The 13676-nt window shown below is 35.3% G+C and overlaps 1 protein-coding gene across 3 annotated transcripts in view; it reads right to left on the reverse strand.

Annotated features, from left to right (window-relative positions):
• Positions 1–13676, reverse strand: part of LOC125225472 — a 344251-nt gene that overhangs the window by 134666 nt on the left and 195909 nt on the right. For all 3 annotated transcript variants that reach the window (XM_048129212.1, XM_048129214.1, XM_048129213.1), the window contains one exon: positions 453–600. In XM_048129212.1, the coding sequence (XP_047985169.1) occupies positions 453–600 (148 nt within the window). Of the gene's footprint in view, positions 1–452; positions 601–13676 lie in introns of those variants that run through there.

Genomic DNA, 13676 nt, shown 5'->3' on the forward strand with positions numbered 1-13676 from the left:
TTAGTACATTTAGTAGCTTGGTGTTGCTGGGTAACAAAGTGTCGAAGATAGGTTAATTTTGAACGGTGATTACTTTATAAGTTAGGAAAAAGACATAATTACTCTTCAATGAATGGTCCATAATGTTTCCACGACAAATACCTATTAAGCATATTTTTTTCGTCTAATACATTTATCTGTCATGCGAGATCAAACAGTGATTGACCTTAGTCGCACCTGATGGAAAGTGACGACAAGGTCGACAACATAAGGGTGAAACTGCTCCACGAGCCTTGTCCGTTGATGGAAACGGGAATGAGGTACCAGGTCATGCAGTTCCTGTTCACACTCTCCAGAATTTAATGCTTTTGAGACGTCATGAGTTCATTCGATTGGAGATAACCTAGATAGTTCGTCGCGCTGTCTGTACAAGCTGTCCCTTCTCCCCTATACTTATAGATATGGTACCGTACCTTGTAAAGTTTATCCTTCTGGTACCAAACGTCCTCTTCCTCTTCCATCTGGTTGGATATGGCCTGGGTGAGATCGTCGCGTGAACGCGATAGGATTCGCCGCCGGGATACCATTTCGCTCCCTGTCACCGCCTCGAATGGACCAAGGCTGTAACAAAAAAAAAGTAAATCAATAATTGAGCCTATTATGCATCCCACTATTGGGAATAGGCCTGTCAAGCATGAGAAGGCTAGCCCCATCGCTAAAAAAATCATGTCAGAAAACAATTACATTAAAAGAAAGCGAGTAACGGCATGGTCAAATATTTTCTTTGCATAGATAGTTGACAGCGGAAATATTTTGATATTAGATTTCAAGATACCAAGATTCAGAAAAAAACCATAATTTTCGTCATTTACTTATTTGTAATGTTGTCCCTGTTCACACATGACGAAATTTACTAAAAGTTAATTATAATACACTATAAAAGTACACAACCAGTAAACTTTTAAAACACTTTAATATTGGTTATTGAGCTCTTAGTGTAACCAATACAATACAAGTTAAGCAACCAAATCGGAAGTTTCGGATACTCGTTACATCAAGCATTTCCCTATCGTCAATAACTGAAGAGCATGAAAACACCGTTTCAGCATTAAAAAAACCTGCAACTTAATTTTTGCAATAATACGTAAATAAGCAACGTACCATAGGAAGTTATCAACTAGTAGACACTTTCATCTGGTTACCAACAAGCCATAAAGCCAACCACAACGCTCGGAAGTGGGAAAGAAAATGGCGGTTAGAAATGCGATACGTTTGCAAAGAAATCAGCCAATGATTAGACCTAACAAGCCTAATACTCTATTTAAACAACTTACATAAGATCGAAGTGGAACTGAAAGTTAGGTTGACGATATCTCTTTTGAATTTTCAGGGGTTGAATGTCAATCAGAAGCAAAAACGTTATAGGATGAAAATTTGGAACACTGAACAACTTTACTTAAGTAAGTATTATTAATTCTCTACGTATAGTGGAATAATGGATGAGCCAAAGTAGTTGACCAGGCGAAATAGTTGTCATATGGTCTCATCTTGTCTTTCTTTTTTTCCTGGTCCTGTCGGCGTACTATGCTTCCAATTTTATCACTTATCCAAGTGGATAAGACATCAGTCACTCTCACACTGACATACTTGCCAAAGCGTGACAGATGTCTTATCCACGAGGATAAGTGATAAAATTAGAAGCATGATACGCCGGCTGAGCACTTTTAGTCAAATCAATAGAACTAAACAGTGGCAAGCTCAGAGTATCACTATGTTGGCTTCATTTATGCATACTTTTGACAGTTGTCAAACTACTTTTATTTTCAAAGTAAAACTCCATGAATGACAAGGGCTAGAAATATAATATATTTTAAACCTCATGTAAGATCTTTTTACTTTCTATTATTAATAAATGAAAACGAGAATGCTCCGTTTACCAAGACTAAAATGCAATTATGTTCAGATATTCACATTCGACATTACAGAACTCAAATCGACATTGAATAGAAACCATGCGTCATCATAGAAACTGTAACACTAATCTCTGATAACAAAGACAACGAGATGTTGATAAATGTTTAGATTACCACGTCAATACCATCACTTTCTATAGCCGATTAAGAATACGTAATAGACAATGGTAGGGTGAAAGCCTGGTTATCACCGGTTTATTATAGCTATATTAAAAGCTATTGAGTGGTAATTGACGTCGATCGTCAGAATGAATCATTCATTCAGAATGAAGGTTTGTTGGCTCCTGATGGGCATAAGTTGGCAGTATTTTCTAGTAATACTTGTCTTTTGATTGTAGAAAGAGTGGCATGTGAGAAAAATTCGATGTGCTTTATTATTTTTATAAAACTTTATTGAAACGCAAGGACAATAATTTCTAATTATTAGTAAGTGGGATGAACGAAAATAGTCAATGGAATCAGGCGTTACTTTACGAACAAAAATCCATGTTAATGAAAATCTAGAGCAATCAAGAACGCGAATTGATAACATACTAGTCAATCGGTGCTCAGAGTTCTTATGCTTATTTTATGCTTAATTTATCTTGGATTGCCAGTTGAAACCATCCTAATTTGCACTTGACGTAAAAGGGCCCACAGTCATGATGAAGGATTGGTGACAAAATAGTTTTTACGCTTTCGGATGTAAGAAGTTCCTGGCATCCGTTTGTTGGGTAGACGACATTCGAAAAACTGCGGGGCATCTTTGGATGAGATTAGCCCAGGACCGGTATAAGTGGTAAGTACACGAAGCGATTGGCGATTAACGACTGAAATAATGATGATGATGATGACGATGATGATGAAGGATATCCACATATTATTTATTTGTATGTTTTCTAGGAAGATGATATAATTAATGAGCAAGAATCATCCGGTATTGGTCGGTTTCGTCGATCTATTTTATAAATGTTGATCTAAACGGCTAACGGATGTTGCGACACACTGCCTTGGATGCTTAGAATTATGTCCTTGTGAGTTGTACATATATTAAGTTAACACGTTATATGTTTTTAATATCATTTAATAGCTCATTTTATTCAAAAGTAAGTAATAAAGTGTCGGATGTCAATGATGTCATCGGTACCTACTCTTTAATGAAATGAAATGAAAATGAAAATGAAATGAAAATGAAAATGAAAAATCGTTTATTGGTCACAGATATTGTGTTACAAGGTAAGAAAGGGTTGGGACCTCCTATTAAGTATATCAATACTTGTAGCAGGAGACCCCGCTCTTCCAGCGGCAAGGTAGGGGTCTACAAACCAATACAAAACTCGTTAAATTACGTTAGGTACAGAAAAATTAAGTTAAAAGTATAATATTTCTCAATAGTGAGACAGTCTAAAGTCTAGGCGAAATAACTTTCTTACTACATGTTGGTAATAACTAATACTTAACATAGGAAAAACAAAAATGGCTATTTACATGTGTATATAATATTAGGAACAAATTATAAGTGTATAAGTAGTGTGTATTAGATATATTATGTGTGTGTGTGTGTGTGTGTGTGTGTGTGTGTGTGTGTGTGTATGTGTGTGTGTGTGTGTGTGTGTGTCTGTTTGAGTGTGTTTGTGTGTATGTGTGTTTGTGCATTCATGCGATACAGATTGAGTTTAGAGCAAAATATATGATGATTACCTAGTACAGCAATTTAATAATGACTCTGTTTGCTCATAGTCTAAATTATGTATCCAATCCCGAACAATTTTTTTACATTTCACTGTTGTAAGTGGATGGATAGAAAGTTTGGCATCAACTACGTTATACAAGTGAGCTGCTTGTGCAATATATTGCCGCTTTGCGAACACCGAGTTTAGCTTTGGAATGGGGGCAACTTTGGGTGAAAACCTACGAGAAAAATAAAAATAAGAAAAAAAAAATCGTAGGAGAAATCCTACGTGTTGTTTTAGGTGGTTTGAATTTGAGAGATTTGTGTAATTTCAATATGGTATTTAATATATACAATTTGCGCATAGAAAGAAGATTTGATATTTGATAAAGCTCAGAAGTGGGAAATCTGTATGGTTTTGAGTACATGACTTTAAGTAAACACCTTTGTCCTCGTTCGACGTTAATGAATTTAGTTTTACATGAACCTCCCCAGGTAGTAATACAGTATGTCATAATAGATTCTGCTAAAGTAATATATATTTGTTTTAATAATTTATGAGACGCGATTTGTTTTAATTTCTTAAATAACCAGGTTAATTTTCTTATTCTACCGTTAACATATTCCACGTGGCCATACCATGAGAGACGCTGATCTAGAATAACTCCAAGATATTTAATGGATTCAACCTTTTCAATGCTATTACAGTGACAAGGTTGAGTATCTGTTAGGTTACATTCGTGAACTCTTAGTACTAAGTTGTTAGATGGTTGCGTGTTATTGTATTTAGTAAAGCACATATATTTCGTTTTAGATTCATTTAGTGTAAGTAAATTAGATCTTAGCCAAGTATTTATCTTATGTAGTCCTTTTTCTGCCTTTGCATACACTGTGTCCCAAGTGACTCCACTAAAAACAACAACAGTGTCATCTGCATATGAAATTATGCTACCTCCATCAATTTCAAGATTGGTTAAGTCATTGATGTATGCCAAAAATAATGTGGGACCAAGAACACTTCCCTGAGGAACTCCATACGAAATAGACTTCTCATCACTAAGGTAAGGACTAATCTTGACTTTCTGGGTACGACCATTGAGATAGCTATTTAATAGGTCAAGTGGTCTTCCCCTGATTCCCATAAGCTCAAGCTTGCGAACGAGAGTGGGGAGAGAGACGGTGTCAAATGCCTTTTTTAAAAGGCATTTGACACCGTCTCTTTAGGATTTGGTCATTATTAAAATAGAAGATAAATGCCTACTAGATATGAACTTAAGATTTGAGTTCAATATTATTTTAATACGAGCACGTAAAATATAAAGAAGACTTTTTTATATTCAATAAATTTGAGTCAATAAAATTTCTGACTATTTATCAGATTTCGGTTCTGTCACACTCGGTCACGATTATTTTTTTTCACTATCTTAACATTTCTCAATTTGTTAAAATATTCATAAAAGACATTGAACTTTAGTTAAATATATTACTTACCATTCAAACCAGTTCCTTTTTTGTATAAAATCTCAAGTCATTTACTAACCAGAAATTTCTAAACTAACTTTAGCAACTTTGATGAGTCAGTTAAGGAAATGCCTGAGTTACATGACTCCAAATCTATATTAACACATTTGAACCTTAGTACTTTGCAATAAGGCAAAATTTGTACACATATTATTGACACATACGGTTCCTCTTACTTGATAAAGACCTCCCACTATCGATATTGCATTTTTGCCTGTATAAGGGTACATACGAAGATGTTTCTATACATATATGATTTATATGGTATTTGTTATAGGAATCGATAATTAATTATGAGATCACTCAATACTTGTAAATAGTCGATGACATGACATGACATGACATGTGTATAAATTATTAGTCGGTCAGTTAATCCAGTTATTTATTACAAAGAATGATCACAGGATATAAATATGGGTAATATGTATAATTTTAACAGGAATAAAGCCATAGGTACGACATAGTAATAATATATGTGAACTAAAGAATTACGAGTAAGTAGGCATTTTCTTTATTAAAAGAAGGATATACTTTTTAGGGTTCTGTAGTCAACTAGGAACCCTTATAGTTTCGCCATGTCCTCATGTCAAAAAATAGGCTGACTTTTAATTCATCAAAATGTGCAGTCCTTACATTTAGCCGAGCTCGTAATCCCCTTGTCTGTGAATATTTTCTGGATTCTGAGACTATTACTCGTGTCAATTCCATACGAGATTTAGGCGTAATCTTAGACTCCAGCCTCAACTTTCATGATCACATTACCTCATTGGTGCGCGACTGTTATAAGAGGTTGGGGTTTATTATTAGGAATTCTAGGGATTTTAATGACCCCGATACATTAAAGATCCTTTACAATTCACTAGTGAGAAGCAAAGTCGAGTCGGCCTTCGTCGTTTGGAACCCTTACGAAGCATCTTACGTCTTACTTCTAGAGAGAGTGCAAAAAGTGTTCTTACGATCCCTTTATAAAAAAATGTATGGGTACTACCCGTTTTTATATCCCACCAAATTCTTACTGGGTGTGCTGGGTTTTCTCTCTGGAGGTAAGACGTAATCATGCACTTCTCACTACTGCCTGTAGCGTCCTGCGTGGGGAGTCGGACTGCCCCGAACTGGTGGAGCAAATGGTGCGTCTGTACGTCCCCTCAAAGACCAGAATTGATTTCAGACCTCGGGACCGTTGCCTACTGGCAGTCCCGGCTTCACGTACTGTAGCGCGCAGGAATTCCCCTCTGGTGCGTTCCTTGGTCCTCCTGAATGCGTTCCTCGCATCAGCCCCTCAGTGCGACTTATTTGCAAGCAGACAGGTTGTTGTGCGTGATGAGTGTCTGAAGTTCTGTGAGAGGATTGATGCAAGGCCTACTACAGTTAAAATGTAGGTAAGATAAATTGTGTTTAGATATCTTTTGTTGTTATTTACTGTTGCTGTGTTGTATGTTTTATTCTATGTAGTTAGCAGTGATTTAGTTTCGACTGTTATGCTGTTAACATGTTTTGTAAATAAATAAATAAAAATAAATAAAATAAATGTCTGTCTGTCCGTCCGTCCGTCCGTCCGTCCGCGGATAATCTCAGTAACCGTAAGCACCAGAAAGCTGAAATTTGGTACCAATATGTATATCAATCACGCCAACAAAGTGCAAAAAGAAAAAATGGAAAAAAATGTTTTATTAGGGTACCCCCCCTACATGTAAAGTGGGGGCGGATTTTTTTTTTCATTCCAACCCCAAAGTGTGATATATTGTTGGATAAGTATTTAAAAATGAATAAGGGTTTACTAAGATCGTTTTTTGATAATATTAATATTTTCGGAAATAATCGCTCCTAAAGGAAAAAAAAGTGCGTCCCCCCCCCTCTAACTTTTGAACCATATGTTTAAAAATTATGAAAAAAATCACAAAAGTAGAACTATATAAAGACTTTCTAGGAAAATTGTTTTAAACTTGATAGGTTTAGTAGTTTTTGAGAAAAATACGGAAAACTACGGAACCCTACACTGAGCGTGGCCCGACACGCTCTTGGCCGGTTTTTTTTCTTTAAATTTAGTCTACAGAGCAAGAAATCTATTTAATTAATCTGTATTTTCGGTTCGTCATTACATTTTAATTCATATTCAATGTAACGCGTCGTTCAACAATATAATTTTAAAATGTGGCGCTTGCTTGTTTTCCGACCACCACTTTTTAAAAAGTGCAATCATGATTATTTTCTCTGCTATTAAAGTTTTAAGCAAATCTTGTAACGGCTGATAGGACAAATAACCTGTTTACCAAACGTATTTTTAAATACCTTACTTTAAAAAAAGGATTATTTACGCTCACTTAAACCTTAAATATCGATCAAACAAGTCAAAAACCAAAATGAGGTTTTACACAAACCGCATCTAAATCGCGATTACCTCACTTTCTTCGAGAAAATTATCGAGCCCAAGTTTACTCTCGACTTTCCCATTATTAATGACATGGCCTCAAATCGATTGGCAAGGTATTGCTAATGGCTGTGCACTGCCTAGCCAAAGTGTCAATCATTAAAGTTACACACTACAATACAATATTCCAGAGGCCAAGTGTATAATTTATTAGTTTTAGTTATTTAGATGTAATAAATAACTACTAACTAACATAGGTTTAAGGGAATGTACACTAACACTATGGATTTTTTCCGAAATAAAATTAATTAATTATTATATTAATAACGCGTGTTACATGTCAACATCTTATAGTAGATAATACATTACTCGTACAGCAGGGCTATTATTGTATTATTATGTTTCCAATTTTATCACTTATCAACGACTATAAGTTATCTGTCACTCTCACACAGACATATACAGAGTGGGGCCTGTAACAAAGGCGAAGAATTGAACTGTAGGCTATTCTCCTTATACTGATCAACATTTGTTCAGTGACTTTTAAAAATTATGAAGTCTTTAAATTTTTAATTTTTCATACAAAATAAATATTAGCTTCAATGTACGCCATTATTGTTGTCATTGACGTTGTCTGTCACACTTTAGACTTAACAGAATTCGCAATACATTACCTCTTAGAAAAAACTTTCAAGGGTGATAAAAATCAAAATACAAGTTATTTTCAAAAGTCGCCGAACAAATGTTGATCAGTATAAGGAGAATAGCCTAGAGTTCAATTCTTTGCCTTTGTTACAGGCCCCACTCTGTATGCGAGAACGTGACGGATATTTCATCCACGTAGATAAGTGATAAAATTGCGAGCATTTTAGGTCCGCAGAAGAGGTAGGAATAACTAGCTACGGCAGGCTTACGGAACGTAAGGGATTGTGGCGTTGGCTAGATACAATGCAGTAGTACCTAATGCTAGACTATGCATTTAAAGGAAAATATACCTTGTGGACATAGGACTTGTGGATAGTAAACTTTAGGTTGACTGGTATGAAGATAATTGTCTCAATTTTCTTAATTAAAGTATTTGCATTGGTGTGTATACTAAATAGGTATAGAAGCAGGATGTTTGCTTAGAAAACTTATATGTCCTCATTTGTATTCGATAAATATATCGTATAATATAATAAAATTAAGTAGGTTCAATTACTCGTATTATTTAGTTACTAAAATCTTCGCGGTAAATATTTATAATAGTATTTTATGCAACTGGTGGTTAAAAGAGGTCAAAAACGGTGAGTGGCGTGGGTAACAATTTGAGGCGAAGCCGAAAATTGTTAATAAAGACGCCACGAGCATTTTTTGACTCAGTTAAACACCGTTGCATACAATACTTTTTCTACGACCAAGCACTTATTTTGAAAGAAAATTATAAATCAACAAATACCTACTTTCAGTCATCTTAGTTATCTAGTGGACCGCCTACCATTTTGAATATGCAGTTTGAGTGCAAACATGAAAATAAAACTGTCTATGGTATGGTTCTTTGAAGCCTGGCCACTAAGACGAATCGAGCCGAGTTGAATCGAGTTCTCATACATTTGAATGCGATTCGACGCGTCGCCAATGAACGCAGCAGAAAACGAAGGAGTCTCGACTCTGCGAATTGGTTTGTTAAGTTGGTAGCAATGTATTTACTGAACTGTAACAGCTATATCGTGCTACTTCTACTAAATGTTTTCAGGGTATAGACTAGATAGACTTGTCCTGACATCTTTTATGTAGGGTTTTTAAGTTCTATGCACGACCTTGTAACTCACGAATAACAGTACGGGAGTAGAAAAAATGTATAATGCAGGTTTGAACGTTTTGAAGGTGAGCGACGACTACGAGTATAAATAAATAAAAATAAAAATAAAAATTGTTTATTTCGGACCAATTAAAAATCCATAGAACTTGTTAGTATAGACTTAATATCTAGGTTGTTAGTTACTTAATATCATAAGAGTAGTTTTACAACTATATTTTAAAATAGCACATCGCTATAGTCAGCACAGCGTATCTAATATAATTTGCTGATAGTATTAGCTAAGCAATGTTTACAAAACAATCATGTTCATTTCACCTATACGTGCCATACCAACGATTCCAAACATCAAATTCACACGTCGCAATTTTTTATACATATTTTCACAGAAATGAAATATGCGAGGAGGCCCGATCCCAAATAACGGGAACAGGGGGCCGATTTTTGAGTCTCACGGCGTTCGAATTCAGAAAACTGTCACTGAAAATAATAGGCAATTCACCGTTTTCAACCGGTATTTTAGTGACAGTGAGACTCAAAAATCGGCCCCCAGGGATGGAAAAGGAGGAGACACATAAACATTTTGTAAAGTCCCTTATACACGTATCCGAATAGAATGAGAGGAACTGCCGAAGGTGAAGCCAATGCCGCGCCCAATGCCGATCATTGTTCTATTCGGAAGGAAGCAAAGAAGACACATATGCTGTATAAAAACGACTTATATCAATAACCACTCCATCGTAAATTCTACCTTAGAGTTTTACCATCAAGGTGGAACTTTGAACAGTTTTTGTAAGAGATATAAGATCTTTTTTAAAGTAAGGTTTAAAAGTCTTTTAATACTAGTGTATTCTTAATTCAAACCTTAAATGTGAAATATTTAAGGTATTGTGACATTGCACATTTTTAGTACAACGACGTTTTTAGGTTTGTCTCAAACATAAGTTTTTGCGGATGGCAAGGACTTTAATTGATCTAGCAACTGAATCGATATGGATGACAGTTCTGTAATCCAATCAGAATCAACTGTCAACAAGGGTTGTTGCCAGTATACAAATATCCATGATTTTCATGATGTTAATTAATTTAGAATTTAAAATAAAAATTTGATTTAATAAGTTAGGAAGTTGCTAGAACATGGTTAGAAAATTAGGTGGAATTTTACACACTAGATATTTTAGTCATTTGAAATTTATTACAGCAAACGATTGCTGAGGTTGTCGTTCTATTTGGTATCCCCAAGCCTCCCAAGGTCGTTAGGATTTTGAGATCATTTCCTCCACACTTGTTAGCTGGCTCCGGTACAGGTCGTAGGCCTCCAGTGGCTACTTTATGATATCGCGGATCATCTATGATGTGAAGCAGGAATCCAAATTATGGAGCAGCAAGAGTCCTTTTCTGCAGGGCCTCAAGGGTCCTCAGAATTGTATTTTCACCATGAACTGTGAGTAGAGTTCAGTTGAATAATATTGTGTTAACTTCTTTGTGTGATCTTGGCTTTGTCAAGTTTTGACCATGTGTCTCTGTTTCCAGTCTCCTGATGGTTTATGTGGCGGGAAGGGTTTGTCAGAGCTGCGAATGATGAGGCTTCTCAAGTTCCAGCTGGTAAGCAATCCAGAATATTAATTATTCATATGATAAGGTTAGGCCACATTGCCATTATCTAATGAAGTTTTTTTTTCTTCTATTTCAGCTGACTGGGATTTATCAATTTATCAATTTATCGATTTATCAGATTTAATTATTTTACATTTTACATTTTAGATTTTGAATTTTAAATTTATTTGTGGTTAAATTTCGAGCTCTTCAAAATTGTTCTCAAGATCTCAAGATTTGAGCTTCATTTAGTTTCTTCAAATTGAATGTTTCACCCGAAGGGGGTTTCGGTGAAGAGGATGCTTGCCGTAGGCTGAAGCTTTGGTTGCGGTGGTGCTCTTTTGAATGACTGCGCCTGGGGCGACCACTTCGGTTCACTGAAGGATGGCTTGCATGTGCAGCGGTAACTTCTGGCTTGAAGGTTGGTGGCATTTCTCTTACCTGGAAGCAAATGTTAAGTTTAGGTAAATTTTAGTTTCTATCATGTATGTTGGCACTGATACTTAGGGACTAACCAGTTTTAGGCAATGCTTGTAAATCACTCAGAACCATATTTGCACGGCCCAGCTCTATCGCCTGGCAATGTTATTTTAGTTAAGGTGCTAAGCTTAAGCTTTTATTGCTGATTTACAAGCTGTACTTTGCATTGTGTCCTTTCATCACTTTCATCAAATAAAATTGTGTGTCACAACTAACCGTTTTATTCCAATTCCATTTAGAACCTAAATCCTTGAGGAGAATAGCCAGTAGAACCTTGTTTCGTTTCTTTATTAAGTTTTTTTGGCAGAATGAGTCTGCAAGGTTATCAAGTTTAAATTTATTTTGATGATCGAGGCTTTCCCACCAGTTTTCCCGAGCCGGGTGTGGGAAGGCCCCGTTTCAATGGCGCCCAACTCATTTTTCGTTTTGTTCTGTATTTAAGGGTGGTATTTTCCTCAAGAATTCATTTTTTCAGTGCCATACATAGTGATAAAAAGTTTTGTAGTACTTACGTTTTAGTGTTCCATTTTGAGCTGTGTTTTGCCTTAGGCACACACTGTTGTAAATTGAGGTGAGCTTTAGCTGCTTCACAATGTTTTTTGCCCGTTTTGCTGCACTTTATTAAGATATTACTGTGAAATTTGAGAGATAAGTGCTTAGATTTTCAGTTGGTACAAATTGTGCTGACATTTTTACAGGAAGTAGCCAATTTGTATAGTGTCAAACTTTGTGTAACGTTTTGTAACTTTTTATGTTTGAAAGATAGTATTTTAGGGCTTAGGCCAAAGTTATTTTGAATATCTTTCGTGAATTTAAGCATTTTGTGAATATTTTTTTGAGTAATTTGGCTACTTGTGTTCAAATATTTTGGGCAAAGTTTTGTAAGTACTGTAATTGACTTTTTATGATTTTGTTAAGGGGAAGTTCATGGGGGTTGTTTTAAGTTTGTGTAGAAGTTGCCATGTAATTTCGAGGTATTTTAGATGCATAATAAGTGTAAAGTTTAAACTCAAAAGTTGTGTCTTGTGACAAAACATTTGGCCATAAAATTTAAAAATTTGTGTGCTATTTTGTTTAAAAAGCAAATTAAATTAGTTTTGTAAAATTTTGGAACATACATTTGGCAGTATTTGATAATTTTGAACTTTGTTTAGACTGCAACTTGGAAAATGTACAAATTTGAAATTTTGGTCATACCGTTGATGTTCATTTAGTTGTATTTGGTTATTTTCTTTGAGTTCATAAGAGGTACACAACAATTAACTCATTTGTTTGCTTGCTCATTTAAGGTTATATAGTGAGACTTACACAGAGCTGGAAAAGTAGAAATTTAGTAAATACACAGTAATTAAATTCAACATTGTTTATTATAAATTATAACACAACAGTATCACTTCAAGTTGTAAGTCGGTGCCATCATATTTGAGTTTCTTTTGAGTTAAACTTATTATACAGTGGCAATTTCAATTTTGTGCCCGTTGAACTTATACAGGCGAATTCAGTCAGGGACAACACCGGTAATGGTTGGAAGTGCAGGAACAGCCTGAGTTTTTGAGTGTCCGGCAGCTGCAATGTTGTTGGACTCCGGCAAATGATTATGTTGGTTCTCCATGTAAGTGGAACGTTTCCGTTAGGAGTTATGCTTTTCAACACATTATCAGTGCCCATGTTCCTCTGATGTTCATGTTTTGGGTTTCTTTAGTAGACATTTCGGTAGTCTGTGGTCCAGTTGAAGCTGTTGCTGCCAAGTATCTTTTGTGGTATATGATTCTTAAGATTTAGTACAGTTTCTAATAATCTGTAACAAAGTAAATGGAATTTAGTAAGGATAATATACATGTTTGGCTAGTTAAATAGAAGGTTTAGAAAACAATTTTGTGCTGTTGATCATTTAGTTTGGAGTGTGAGGGAAAAGAGGAGGATAAAGGACAACTCCCTTTCCCTATTATTCAAGATATTTACCTGCTGTTAGTAGTAGAATTATTTGCATTCCAGTTAGCATTTCTGAATAAATTTTAGTCATTCCTTTAGATTATCGAACGTTTATCACACTCATGTTAGTTTTCCATGATTTTGTAGTTGAATTAAGTGTTGTTTTATTAATTTGTAGCAATAAAAACGGCAGATATTATATTAGTAATTTTGTAGGTAACGATAAATATTTGTTGACATTCAGTTTTTTTTAAAGGCACAGACCACAGACAAGATAAGTTCAACGAGGGGTACGTTCGGATGCGTGTTTTTTGATCCAAGTTTGTCGTAACTTGAGCGGTTAAATAAACGCTCAGTTTTATGTTTAGATTTATTTAA

The sequence above is a fragment of the Leguminivora glycinivorella genome, chromosome 4, assembly GCF_023078275.1.
Source record: "Leguminivora glycinivorella isolate SPB_JAAS2020 chromosome 4, LegGlyc_1.1, whole genome shotgun sequence".
NCBI lineage: Eukaryota > Metazoa > Arthropoda > Insecta > Lepidoptera > Tortricidae > Leguminivora > Leguminivora glycinivorella.